At 43.1% G+C, this 14,179-nt stretch overlaps 2 protein-coding genes across 3 annotated transcripts in view; one reads left to right on the top strand and one right to left on the bottom strand.

Moving 5' to 3' along the window:
* Positions 1–14,179, bottom strand: part of drc12 (dynein regulatory complex subunit 12 homolog) — a 31,440-nt gene that overhangs the window by 13,866 nt on the left and 3,395 nt on the right. The window contains exons 2-5 of the mRNA XM_069894670.1: positions 8,518–8,593; positions 5,945–6,010; positions 3,651–3,770; positions 6–98 (exon numbers count right to left, since the gene is read on the bottom strand). Coding sequence (XP_069750771.1) covers positions 6–98; positions 3,651–3,770; positions 5,945–6,010; positions 8,518–8,593 — 355 coding nt within the window. The remainder of the gene's footprint in view (positions 1–5; positions 99–3,650; positions 3,771–5,944; positions 6,011–8,517; positions 8,594–14,179) is intronic.
* Positions 11,708–14,179, top strand: part of cbl (Cbl proto-oncogene, E3 ubiquitin protein ligase) — a 197,167-nt gene continuing 194,695 nt past the window's right edge. Inside the window, exon 1 of one of the 2 annotated variants that reach the window (XM_069894666.1) lies at positions 11,708–11,851. The gene's annotated coding sequence lies outside the window, so the exon portion shown is untranslated. The remainder of the gene's footprint in view (positions 11,852–14,179) is intronic. The other variant, XM_069894665.1, reaches the window with a different exon arrangement.

Here is a 14,179-nt window from a genome sequence, read left to right as displayed (position 1 = left end):
CTCACTGAGTTGCTGTTGCAGATGACCAACCTCAATCTCCAGCTGATGGACTTGGAGATCTAGTGCAGAACGCATGGTCTTGTACTGACGGGTCATATCTGGGAGTTGGAGAGAGTGGAAAAGGTTACACATCATGGTGATTGGAGGCAGCCTTGACTCGGGAGTGTCCTCATTTCTCAGGAGGTCAATTCAGATCCAACCTCCATCAGTTCCTGTTCCCCTCCACACTCTGCGGGAGCATGCACCTCTGCTGCCTCCCTAACTGTTGCAATCGTAGCCTGCAGGAAATCTTGAGAATGGGTAGAGGTGTATGGAAGTGATTGATGATGCCTCTCTCTCTTTCTGCTGACCTTCAGGCCCACCAAATCACAGAAATTTCCTGGTTTAAACAATCTTCTGTTTCCTGCCGTCTCAGCCTGATGCTGAATCAATCAATGAACTTGAACTATCACAGCAGAAATATCAACTAAAATTTGAGCCTATGTACCTGATGAAACATACAACCTTTCACAATATTATACTCCATCTATTATTTGTTTTATTTTCACACTCGTTTGACCCATCTACGACTACCTTGCAGACTTTTGTTGTCCTCTAACATGATTTCCCTTTCGTGTTTAGCAAAAGGGGGTTCTGTACACAAACTCTTCATCTAATTCATTAGATTATAAACAGTTGATACCCTAAAGAGGTTGTACTTAGAAAGCTTGAGGGTCTAAAGATAGGTAAGTCCCTGGGTCCTGATGGAATGCATCCCAGGGTACTGAAAGAAATGACAGAAGTTATAGCCGTTGCTTTGATGATAATTTACCAAAATTCTCTGGACCTTTGGGCAGGTCCCAATGAATTTTTTTGAAAAAGGATGTAGGCAAGAGGGTGGAAACTATAGGTCAGTTAGTTTATCATCTGTAGTTGGGAAAATGATTGAAGCTAACATTAAAGAAGAAATAGTGAGGCATCTGGAGCAAAATGAGGCTAGAAATAGTGAGGCATCAGGTAGATGCAGCATGAATGCAGTAAAGGGAGGTCCTGTTTGACAAATTTACTGGCGTTTTTGAAGATATACTGTAATGAGTGTGGTAGATAGAGGGGAGCAGGTGGACGTTGTTTACCTGGATTTCCAGAAGGTGTTTAATAGGGTGCTGCATAAAAGACATACAGAAGATAAGGATGCATGGAGCTGAAGGTGATGTATTAGCCTGGATAAAGCATTGGATAACTAATAGAAAGCAGAGAATTCGGATACAGGGGTGTTTTTCTGGTTGGCAGTCATTGATAAGAGAATACCTCAGGGGTCAATGCTAGCCTCGCAATTGTTCACAATATACATAAATGATCTGGAAGAAAGGATGGAGTGTCATGTATCTAAGTTTGCTGATGACATTAAATTGGTGGAAAAGCAAATTTTGCAGAGGATATGGAGAGTCTGTAGAAAGATATAGATGAGAGGGCAAGGGTCTGGCGGATGGAGTATAATGTTGGCAAATGTGAGGTTATTCACTTTGGAAGGAAAAATTAAAGATCAGAGTATTACTTAAATGGTAAGTGATTGCAGCATGCTGCCATGAAGAAGGTCTTGGGAGTGCTTATGCATGAAGCACAAAAGGTTGGTTTGCAGGTGCAGCAGGCTATCAAAAATGCAAATAGGATGTTGGCCTTCATTGCTAGAAGGATTAAATTTAGGACCAAGAAGGTTATGTGCAACTGTACAAGATATTGGTGAGGCTGCAAGTAGAGTACTGTGTGCAATTTTGGTCTCCATACTTGAGGAAGGAGGTACTGGCTTTGGAGGTGGTGCAGAGGAAGTTCACCAGGTTGATTCCAGGGATGAAGGAGTTAGCCTATGAAGGAGGTATTGGCTTTGGAGGTGGTGCAGAGGAAGTTCACCAGGTTGATTCCAGGGATGAAGGAGTTAGCCTATGAAGGAAGGAGGTATTGGCTTTGGAGGTGGTGCAGAGGAAGTTCACCAGGTTGATTCCAGGGATGAAGGAGTTAGCCTATGAAGGAAGGAGGTACTGGCTTTGGAGGTGGTGCAGAGGAAGTTCACCAGGTTGATTCCAGGGATGAAGGAGTTAGCCTATGATGAGAGATTGACTTGTCTGGGACTACGCACTGGAATTTAGAAGAGTGAGAGGGGATAAAATTATGAAACTCATAGATAAGATAGAGGTAGGCAAGTTGTTTCTATTGGTGAGGGAGACTAGAACTAGGGGCATAGCCTCAAGATTCAGGATCGTAGATTGAGGAAGGAGATGAGGAGGAATTGCTTTTCCCAGAGGGTGGTGAATCTGTGGAATTTACTGCCAATTGAAGCAGTGGAGGCAATGGCAGTAAGTATATTTAAGACAAGGATGGATAGATTTTTACATAGTAAGGGGAATTAAGGGATATAGGGAAAAGGCAAGTAGGTGGAGATGAGCCTATTATCAGATCAGTCATGAATAGGCCAGATGGCCTGCTCCTGCTCCAATTTCTTATGTTTTTATGTTCACAGATCACTTGTTCTAGCTCAACAACCTGATAATTACACAGGTGTCTTACTCTCGGTTGTGTTCAATAATGTCTTGTGGCATCTTCTCTTTTTAAAAGTTCAAATACTCACAACTGCTTGTTGCAACGTCAAAGAATGCTAACAGGGTTGGTTAACACGATCGTCCCTTAATCAATCCATTTGGACTCCACCCAACCCTATAAGTATTTAATTGCACTGTTAACATGTCTTTAATAATAAAGTCTAGCATCTTCCCTTTTTCTGATATCAAGCTAAGTGATCAATAATACCCTTTCTTCTTCCTTAGTGTTCTCTCTCTCTTTTCCTATACTCTGTCCAACAGTATAGCTACTGTCAGCAGACAATAAACTTACTTCCCTTAGCTCTCCCCACTCTGATTTACCTCTTGATGCTCTAGATTGTTTTACTCTAAGGCACTCATTAATCCTTTATTGTCAGAGTTACTCTGCCTCCTTTCCTTTTCTCATCATCCTCCCATGATGTTCAAATTCACATTCCAGCATTGGCCACTTTGTCACCACATCTTTGTAAGGGCTATCAGCTCAGACCAGTTCACGTCTATTTGTGCCACCATGCAGAGTCATTTTCACATGGAAGGCCCATCAAGTCCATGCTGACTCTCTGTCCCATTACCCACACTTTCACCACGGTTCTGTAAAGCCTTCAAATATTAATTTCTTTTTGAAATCATTGATCATTTTCATTTCTCGTGTCCTCATAGGGAGCAAATTTCAGGTCACCACCCCTCATGTTCGTTCTCACATCTTCCATGCACCTCTTCTCCTTGACTTTGTACCATGAGATAATGGGAACATCTATCTTTGACAATGGTCCCAGGCCCAAAACATTGGTTACATATCTGCTACATAAGGAATGCTATGAGATCTGCTGAGTTTCTTCAGCACTTTAATATATATTGAGCAACAATCACAGCATCTGCAGACTTTCTGGTTTAGCTATCCTTGATGATCCTATCTTAACCTGTCTATTCTTGCACTCCAAAAGATAAATTTTATATCCTAATGAATAGTAGAGAATTCCATCCCTTCCTGACTGTATAAATAATACATAAAGTTTGTTAATTCATTTTAATTTCACCAAATAAGTTGAGTCTAAATTTTGTACATTACGTCCTTACCTGAATGAATTGACTTCTTAATGTCCTGCTCTTCTTTCAAGTCATTCTTGAGGTCCTGTAGCTTTGCCTTCCATTCCTCTTTTACCAATAAGGCCTGCCTTGTCATATCCCTTCGCAAAACTGGCATTTGAGAGATAAGAATTCATACTAAACCTTCGGACTTTTTATTTTGGAGTGAGGGTGTAGTAGGAGTATATAAAAATGTAATAAATTATAAACTTAAATGGTCAGAAGAGATGATTTCTAATCACTGCTCTTAACACCAGAACGGCATTTGTTTGAATGTACCATCAAAGTGTCCTAGAAAGATTGGTCAGTGGGCATCAAAAGAAAAAAATCACCCTGTGCTGACACCATGTCTCACACCAAGGAAGATAGTGGTGGTTGTTGGAAATCAGTATCCCTGTCCTAAGACATCACTACCCGCTCACCTCAGAGCAGTGTCCGAGGCTCGACCATCACTAGCTGCTTCCTTCCTTCAGAAGGCCAGAAGTGGGATGATCACTTACAATTGCACAATCTTCATTTCCATTCACAACTCTTCAAATGAAGTAGCCCGTGCCTGCTGGGTAATATACCAAGACAACATCAAACATGAGCTGAGAGGTGGCAAGTGACATTTGTACCACAGAGGTGCAAAGGGGAATTCAACCTTTGCCCATAACATTCAATGGCCTTGGCATCAACAAGCCCCCATCTTCAATATCCTGGTGACCATCATTAAACAGGAACTCAGCTAAATTCATAAATACCATGGCTACATTAGCAAACCAGAACCATGTCTTCAACCATCTACGAGTTAGGATTCTGATGGAATACTGCCCACTTGCCTCCATGAATGCATTGCCAACACTCTCAAGTTCAGCACTTGGCCCATTTCAACAACCCTCAATATTCATTCCCTTCATCACAGTGTCTAGTTACTTCTTCTGGCTACCCTGACGGCACAAACTCATAATCTCTCTCACCTGGAAGCAATGGGGCATCACCTCCTGCAGGTACCATGGGGTTCTGGGTTGTACATTAATTTGGGTGTAATTTGGCGGCACGGATTTAAATGGCCAGAATCGGTTTCTAAAATTTTGAACCACCAATTTAGCGGTTTGCCAATGTGAAAGAGGCTAATGTGTCTACAATAAAATTTAAATTCTGAAACTCATCCCAAATAGCACCATGGGAGCACCTTGACTAGTATGTCTACGTTAGTTCAAGAGGGAGGGCAATGCCCAGATCTCAAAAACAAAAAAGAAAATTAACAATTTAGTTCCATGATGTATGTTCCAGCATTAAAAATCTCATGGCTGATTTTTTACCTCACCACCATGTTTCTCCACCAAATCCATGTTCTCTGATTAATTTAATATACACACATCAATCAATCTCTTTCTTAAATACACACAGTGACTGTGCTTTCACAGTGATTTTCAGAGATTTTCAAGACTTTGGGTGAAATAATCCTTTTCCATCTTAGTACCAAGGGGTCAGTTTTAATTTGAGACTGTGAACTTTGTTCTATACATTCCAGTCAGGAATATTTCCCTGCGTCAGTCCTGTCAAGCCCCTGAAGAATTGTCTCTATTTCAATGAGATTGGAGGCATTCTTCTGAAAGGCAAGCTCACTGCCACAGATTAATGGCCTACTTTTCTGGAAATGGTTCAGTGATAATACTACAAACACCACAGCAGTCATGAATGCAGAACCCTTTGTAACCCCATCAGAAGTATTGGTGAACATGATAAAAAAGAAGAGAGCACTAAAACAGAGGGACAGCATGCTATTGGACAATTCAGAAATAGATGGTACATGGTTAGTGCAGACTTTGTTAGCTTAAGGGCCTGTTTCGATGTGTGCTATGTGGAACACCTAATAGTTTGGCATGTGCTTCATGGACAATGTTTCCTGCACTCCCTGAAGCACAATTGAGTCATTCTCACATTCCTGTGGCCCCTCAAAATCTATCGGCTCACTGGAAATTTTATAATATTGTGTATTATATTATGTGTATTAGTTGTTAGAATAATAAGAATAAAATCAAAGAGATTGAAAAATTTGACAGTCCAGCAACACCAAAGTGCCAAACATGTTAGATTATTGGAGTTTTGTATCTGCTTTTAACCTGAACTTTGCAAAGCAGTAACACCATTGACATAGAGCTATTTTTAAAAAATCATACAGCTGTCAGGAGCGACCCTGACAGTCACTTTGTGCAATTGCTGGTCCTTATTTATTTTCCTTCAACAATTTGAAATTTTAGGACAAACTTTATTTTAAATGCTACTTTATTCTTGCTTACCTAACTGGTCTTTGAGTGATTCCACTTGATGTACAGTGCGTTTATATTTTTCTTCAATATTGTCTCCTTTGACATGAGAAGCAGTCATAGTTGTGGGAAGGAAAGAGTCCAGGGGTTAGAAAGGTTTTGGACAACGAAATATAGAAAGAGAGACAAAGAGGAGAATTAATAGATTTTTGTGATTAAGAATCACACATCATTTCCAAATTGACTCATTTGCCTGTCCCAGGATCAAGTTACAAAACAGCAATTATTTCCTGAGACTGAATTACAAGCCCCTTTACCACTGGCACTTTAACCCAGTAATTAACCATCAATCTACCAGTTAACATGCCAGTGTGAATGCTTGAGAACCGGCATGCAGAGGTCAAATAGCCCTGGGGATGAATGGCCTGGGGAGGTGGTATCATCATTGATTCATTTTGAATTGGCATACCGGTTCGCCCAGTGTCCACATCACTGCTGAAGGATAGGTGCCCCTTTGTTCTGCGATGCTGGGTGGTGAATGTGAAAGGGCACAAAGAATCAGTTAATATTGCTCCAGTGTGAACAGCTCTAACCGTATTTTAAAACGGTTCATTGAACCACCAATTTAGCGGTTTGCCAATGTGAAAGAGGCTAATGTGTCTACAATACAAAAACATATTGTAGGATCAACACTTAATTATCCATCTGGGCTCTCTCCAACCAGATGCCATTAACATCCACTTCTCTGCATTTCTGCTGGCCTACTCCCTATTTTCCCTCCCTTATCCCATTCTTTCTTCCAGCTCTCCAAACCTTTCCCTCTCCATTCCCAGAGCCATCCCTCCTCCCCAGTTTGCTGGTGTGCCCTCCATCCCTTATCCCACCTATTACCTCCTGCCTATGGGCCTGTGCTCCTCCCCCTCCCCCCAACTACCATTTTGTTTGGGAGCCTGCCTACATTTTGTCATATCTTGATGAAGAGCTCAAGCCTGAAACGCTGGTTATGTAACTTTATCTTACATAAATAGACTGTTTGACCTGCTGAGTTTCTCCAGCACTGTGTTTTTACAAAACCCACTCTTACTGGTCAAAACTAGTGTTTCTACACCCACAAACCTCCTCCCAAAATATTCCTATGTTGTAAATGCTTCAAATCTTGCAATGCTCTTTGCTTAAACAATTCCACATGGTTCCACATTTACCGTTCGTCTGTTTTTTTCTTTTAAATAGTAATGAACCAGTGAGAAGGTTTTTTCATTTACCAATTCTAACATTTTATTTTCAAGTTTTAATTTAAAACTAAATTCAAATCCTCAAGCTTCCATCGACAAGATTGGACTTTGCCATCCAAATGCAAAATATTGTAAATGATGGAAATCTGAAATAAAAAAATGTTAGAACATTCAGGAGGTCAGGCAGTGTCTAGGGGCAGACAAAGAACATGATTTGAGATGTTGACTTTATTTCTCTCTCCAGAGATCCTGCCTGACCTGCTGAATATTTCCAGCATTTTATATTTTGAACAAACGTTCATTTTCAGTGATATTACTGCAACTCCAACAAATATGTTGGAGTTCATTACATCCTCTCCCCTCCTGTCCTGGTTTCACAGGCTTTTGATTCCATCGGTCTTAGGCACCCACAGAGACTTCATCTGAGGGTTTATTTGCAATTAGTGAGGAACAGCTATTCAACTACATAAGAATTATATGCAACCTTATTCACAGTTCAAATCAATAGAGTGATTGATGCTGGAAACCCCACTTCAGATCTGAAGACAATAGTTTATACTGATACTCCTGTGCATTTCTGAGACAGTGCTGGATGGTTAGAGAAGTCAATTTTCAGTGGGGTATTAAACCCAGATCATATCCGCCATAACATTATTTTGCACTGTGAAAAATGTTTGTCAGTTGGGATTAGAGGCAAATGAACTTTCCGCATTATTTAAGAAACAAATTTGAATTCATTGAGAGTCTGCACTGTTGTTAACCTTAGTAATACATCCTCTCCCCCCACCCCCCCCACCCAGTTCTTTTCTTGCCTATGATGGCTCATGGTCATTCTGTGATCTGGCCACGGTCAATTTCACACAGAGATCAATGGTCAGTAGTTCCAACCTAATAGTAACACTGTTGGTGGGTACAGAGGAAGCAGAATAAGACCAGAAACAAGAGCAGGATCCAGCTAATTGCACCTTGAGCCCATTCTACCATTAAGGGCAAATCAACCTCCTCAAAAAGTATTTTCCTGTACTGTCTCCATATATTTTGAATCCTTAAATATCCATAAATCCTTATTTTGAATGCAATAAATGCATCTGTGGGAGAAAAAGAGTCGTCGACGTTTCAAGTCAGAACTGTTCTTGATGAAAGATTCCAACACAAAACATCAACAATTCTCTCACTTATGCTGGTTGACACACCGAGTTCCTCCAGCAGATCATTTTTTACTCCACCTTTTTATGAATACTTTGGAATGTGTGCATGTGGGGGGGGGTTGCATATGTGCGTATGGGGGGGGGGGGGTGTGCGTGGGTGGGGTGTGTGCGCGCTTGTGTGTGTGAAAGATGAAGGAATGGCGTGGTCATTTATTCCGCTCGTTACCTGCTGCTGCTTTCTTCTTCCCTTTCTTTGCTTTTCCTTTATTCTTAGGTGGCATTTTCCCAGGAATGCCCAGTACCTGCAAAGTATTAGTGAGGAAATCTGACTGGGAGCTGGGGTTGTTAAGTTAATAAATCACAAAAAATTCAACATGCTCATGTTTAAACAAAATCCAAAGCTCTTGCCCTTCTGAATGTGAAGGTTGAGTATTCCATTGCCTCGCCAGTCACTGGAACATGAAAAACTACCCAAATGCTCAAAGGGAGTGGTGTATACCAGAAAATGGATGTGTTGATGTTTATATTAATATTAAACTCAAGATCTTTTTGCCATGCAAAGTGAATATAAAGATCCTATATCTATTTGAAGAGAAATAGTTCTCGTAAGTATCCAGGCGAAAGTCTGTTTTTCAACAATTACTAATCTAATAATTATAAATTTGTTTATGAGAGCTTTATTTGTGCAAAGTGGCTGTCATGCTTTCAATAATGACCATACTTTAAAAAGAAATGCTTCAATAATTCTAAAGTAGATGTCCTGAGATTATTGATGTTGATGCACAAGTATGATTTTTCACATCTTGTTTCAGTAGGCTTTGTCTTCTGCTGATCTGTCTGTTTAATAACATGGCACAAAGCATGGTGGTTAATGGGCCTGGACAATTGATTTAGAGATAAGAGTTTCAATTTTACTGCAACATTAAGTAATTAATTTAATGTAAATATGAAACTACCAAACTGTTCCATTGATCTCTGTCCTGCAACTACCAAAGGAATGAAAACACCACCGGTTCACTCACATCGCTCTTGGAAGGAAAGCTGCCATCCTTACCTGCTCAGTAAAACTTTACACACCATCAAAGTACAGCATTTAGTTTCGGGGCGAGTCTCAGGGTGAACTGCATGCCTGAACTGAATAAATTCCACAGAGAAGAACATACTCGACAGAACCGTAACAAAGAGGAAACAGGAAAAGGAACCAGGGAATTAAATTAGAAAACATTGACTCTTTGTTTTATCTTATTCAGATAGAAAAAGACGGAGAACAAGAGTGAAAATGTAATTTATTAAAAATATCGAAGCAACCACCTTTTTTCAAGTAGAAGACATTTATAGCATCACAGATATGTTTAGTTATAAAATAAATATTTACATAAACTAAGCCAGTGGGATCGATCAGAACTCCGAGGATATTCCTGCGTCCCGCAGGAACGCGTCGTGGAGCAAGAGTTGAGGCGGATTATTTCCCACCGAACTGCATCGTTGCAGTTTGATTGACGTGCTCATGCGTCAATCAACAGTTTCACCCGACTGTCTGTCGGGCCGGTTGACCCATCAATGCAGCGCAAGGGAGGGGATTCAGTATCAATGTTTGATGTTGCTAAGCAGCACCAGCGCTCGTTGCCTGGATACTGTTGCCTTGACTCGAGCACTGCAAATAGCCGTCGGCCATGTTTGAGACTGGCGGATAAAGCAGCATTTCTCAGGCGTCTCTGCAGTCGACTGGTAAATAAAGGAACACAGCAGTTCTTGGAAAGAAAACATGAATCGGGCATTTATTTAGTAAATATATCAGGTCTAAAAAAAGACGTTACATGCGTCTGTATAATTTTATAAGAATATTCAATATAAAATTCAAAATATCCAGCAAGCCATTTAATATCTATTAATAAAAACATAATGCTGGAGAGACTCAGCAGGTCAAACGGTGTCCTTTATGTAGTTTCTCCAGCATTGTGTTTTTACTTCAGTTACGGAGTCTGCAGACTTTCGTGTTTCACTACTAGTATCTATTAGTCTTTTTTTCCCTCCGTGGATGTAATTTTCCAAAATTAGGTTTTTATTTCATATTTTGCCTCCAAACTTGAGCAACTGCTTTGGTTGATCTGACGACCATGGTTTGCTTCTGGACATTTCCTTATTCACTCAAAATGAACCTCTGGGGGAAATGTCAAATTTCAAGCAGTTTACTTGCTGAATGTGGAAGTGTTTAGGGGATGTATCAGATATGTTTCCTTTTACTGCCAGTGCATATTGAAATTTCATAGCATGAACCCTATGAAAGGAAATTAGGAACAAAATCAGAATAAAACCAACCAAATACATACATATAATGTGGTTTGTTACTTCCTTTTATTTCAGAATACCTGATTTCCAACCACCTCTCCCCCTCTTCACCTCACCTCAGCATTCCTAACTTAATGTAATGTTATCGATCAACCACATTAGACAAAGAGTTGTGATTAATATCTCACATATTGCTGGTCCAGTTCCAAGGCAGGTACAGAGGGAGGAGTTTGAGAGTAACAGCCTTTATGGGGATTTCCAGGAGGGAGGAGTCACAGGTTCAGGGGTGGGCCAGCTCATACAATACCTACATATAGTGGTTGCACCACATTTACCCCTTCTTTTGAAACAAAGTTCAGTAGGGTGAAGTGAGTCAATGTTCGTTACAGGTTCAGCCTGTCTGGTGGTCTCATCTGTTGTTGCGACCATCATAAGGTTTGCTGTGGCACAGCTGCTGGTTCCCAGGCGGTGTTTTTTGCGACAGGCTGTGCCTCCGGTGGCTGAGGTGGGTTGCTCGGTCTGGGATTGAGGGGCTGTGTCAGGTACAATTAGTGGGGTTGGATGGCCAGGGAGAGGATGTTCATTGGTTGGTCGAGGGGCTCTCTGCATGTGCCAGGAGACCCCTCATGTCCTGCTGGCCATCCTGGTACTCCACATAAGCAAATTAGGGGTTAGTGTGGACCTTCTTGACCAGAGGGTCAGTCTTGTGGCATCTGATATACCTCTAGAGCAGTACGGGCCAAGGGGTCATCAGCCAGTGTGGTTCCCGACGCCAACTTCCTGGGGAAGGAAAAGAGTCTTTCGTGCAGGGTCGCATTAGTATTGGGATAGAGGAGGGACTTGGTGGCTTGGAGCACCTCAAAGAGGATAACTTGCCACTGGGAGATGGGTAAGCCTTTTGACCTGAGGGCTAGGGGGATTATCTTCCAGACGGTGAGGTTCTCCCTTTCTATCTGGCTGTTCCCTCAGGAGTTATAGCTCATGGTCCTGCTTGTGGCTATGCCCTTGGCCAGCATATACTGGTGCAGCTCCTCTCTCATAAACGAGGATCCCCAGTTGCTATGGATATAGCAGGGGTATCCAAACAAAGCGAATATGCTATGCACTGCCTTTATGACTGTGGCTGTGGTCATGTCTGGGCAGGGGATGGTGAAGGGGAAGCGGGAGTATTCATCAATGATATTCAGGAAGTATATGTTCCTGTTGGTGGACAGAAGGGGGCCTTAGAAATCCATGCTCAGCCACTCAAAAGGTCAGGTGGCTTTGATCAGGTGGGTTTTGTCTGGACGCTAGAATTACACTTGGCACAGACCAGGAAGCTCTGTGTCAGCTTTCTGATATCCTCAACTGAGTAAGGGAGGTTACGGGCTCTAACGAAATGGTAAAGCCTGGTGACCCCGGGATGGCAGATGCTGTTGTGGAGGGCTTGGAGGCAGTCCAACTGCGCATTGGAGCATGTGCCCTGGTACAGGGCATCGGGAGGCTCATTCAGCTTCCTGGGCCAGTACAAGATCTCGTAGTTGTAGGTGGATAGCTCAATTCTCCACCTTGGGATCTTGTTCTTAATTTTTTCCCACTGTTTGAACATAAAAGCATCTGCACGTTGTTCAGTCAGCAAGGTGAACGGTTCTCTGGCCAGGTAATGCTTCCACTGGCACACAGCTTCCACCGGCCTGGGCCTCCTTTTTGATAGCTGAGTGCCAAGGTTCAGGGTGTTGGAGGGTTTAGGCTTCTGCCGACAGGAAAGGTGGTAGATTTCACCAGGGGGTGAGCTTTGTCCACACAATTCAGGACCCACTGGGTGTAATAAGAAAAGCCCAAGCTCCTTTTCAGGGCCTTAAGGATATGGGGCAATGAGAGCTCCAGCAGGGGGCACTTGCGGTCAGGGTCAGGCCCAATGACACCATTTTCCAACACGCAACTCGGGATGGCCACCCGTGAAGTACTGAACATACACTTCTTTTGGTTATAAGTTAGGTGGATGCTGTTGGCTGTCTGGAGAAATTTCTGCAGGTTTGTGTCATGATCCTGCTGATGGTCACATTGTCCAGGTAAGGAAATATGGCCTTCAGTCCATAGTCATCCACTATTTGGTTCAATCCATATCCCTCTGGAAGACAGAGACCTCAAAAGGGACTTGGAGAAAGTGGTAGAGGCAGCCGTCTGCTTCCAAGACAGTGTGCAGGCGGTTCACTGGATGGATTGGTAGTTGGTGGTAAGCCGACTTGAGGTCAACATTTGAGAAGATCCGGAACTGGGCGATCTCGTTTCCCATGTTGGTGATGTAGGGGAGTGGGTAGGCATCCAGCTGGGTAAAACGTTTATGGTCTGAATGTAGTCAATGACCATGCGGTGTTTCTCTCCACTCTTAACCACCACCATCTGTGCCCTCCAGGTTCTATGATCCCCTCTGCCAGAAGCCATTTGTCTTCTTCTTTGATGAAGGCTCTGTCCTCGGGGCTGCATCACAAGCTGGTGACCAGCTTGAACTTGGGGGTGAGGTTCTCAAACAGGGGCAGCAGTTGGACCCAGAGAGTAGAGAGACCACAGGTTGTGTTTGGAAGGGGTGGTTTAAGAATTTGCAGTTGCGGACTGTGAAGGGCATTTGGAGGCTCTTTAGCTGGAACTGGAAGTCCAGTCCCAGTGCACAGAGCTGTGGCATGATATGGAATTTTCTTATACACCGTGCCCCCCACAGTCAATGACAAAGTGCAGCAGTCATGGATCTCAGCTGAGTGGGATTTGGAGGCCAGGAAGATTTTACATTGTGCCAAGGTTACCGCAAGGGAGTAGCACTGCTTCCTATATCAAATAAGCAGTTTGTAACATGACCATTTACCTCGAGGTTCATCATGGCCCTGGCCAGTTGATGTGGGCTGTCCTGATCCAGGGTAATGGAGGCCAATGTCTGGTTGCTGGCAGGTCGCTGTGGTTTGTTCGGGGGCACCTGCCAAGATGGCTGCCCCATGCCTTGCATGTGGTGCTGCTCCTCACCACCAGAAGTGCCGCTGGAAATGGTGCTGTCCAGTTTGCCATGCCCATGGCCCTGCCGAGCTGTTTCCCACAACTGGAAGTGACTCCAGAGGTGAAGCCAGAAGTGGTGTAGTTCAAGATGGTGGTGGCTGCCAGCTGCACTGCTGGAGGAAGTTTGGGACCTACATACTTTCCCATAGTGTCCCTTCTTCCTACAGGTAGACCACATAGCGTTTCGAGCTGGGCAGCTCTTTCGGGGATGCTTTGCATATCCACAGAAGTAGCACTTCAGTGCTCGACAGTAGCAGTGGTGACCTGGGACCCCGTGTCCCAAGATGGCGACGTCCGAGCTCCCTATGTGGCTGCCGTGTTCCCCAAGGAGAAGATCTCCATGTTCAGCTGTGCTGTCTCGAGCACCTTAGCCAGGTTGACTACTTCTTGAAGGCTTTGCCCTTTTCCAGGAGTCTCTGTCTGATGTGGTCAGACTTGAATCCAGCCACACATGCATTGCATATCAGGCCTTCTAGATGGGCAGCAGCAGAGACTTCTTGGCAGTTGCAGGCTCACCCCAGCTTCCACAGGACCTGAATGTGCTCAACTGACTTACCAGGCGCTTGTCTAAGACT

Source organism: Narcine bancroftii, chromosome 8 (genome assembly GCF_036971445.1).
Source record: "Narcine bancroftii isolate sNarBan1 chromosome 8, sNarBan1.hap1, whole genome shotgun sequence".
Taxonomy (NCBI): domain Eukaryota; kingdom Metazoa; phylum Chordata; class Chondrichthyes; order Torpediniformes; family Narcinidae; genus Narcine; species Narcine bancroftii.
Note: the sequence above shows the minus strand (reverse complement) of the source record. Positions and strands in the feature narration are given on the sequence as shown.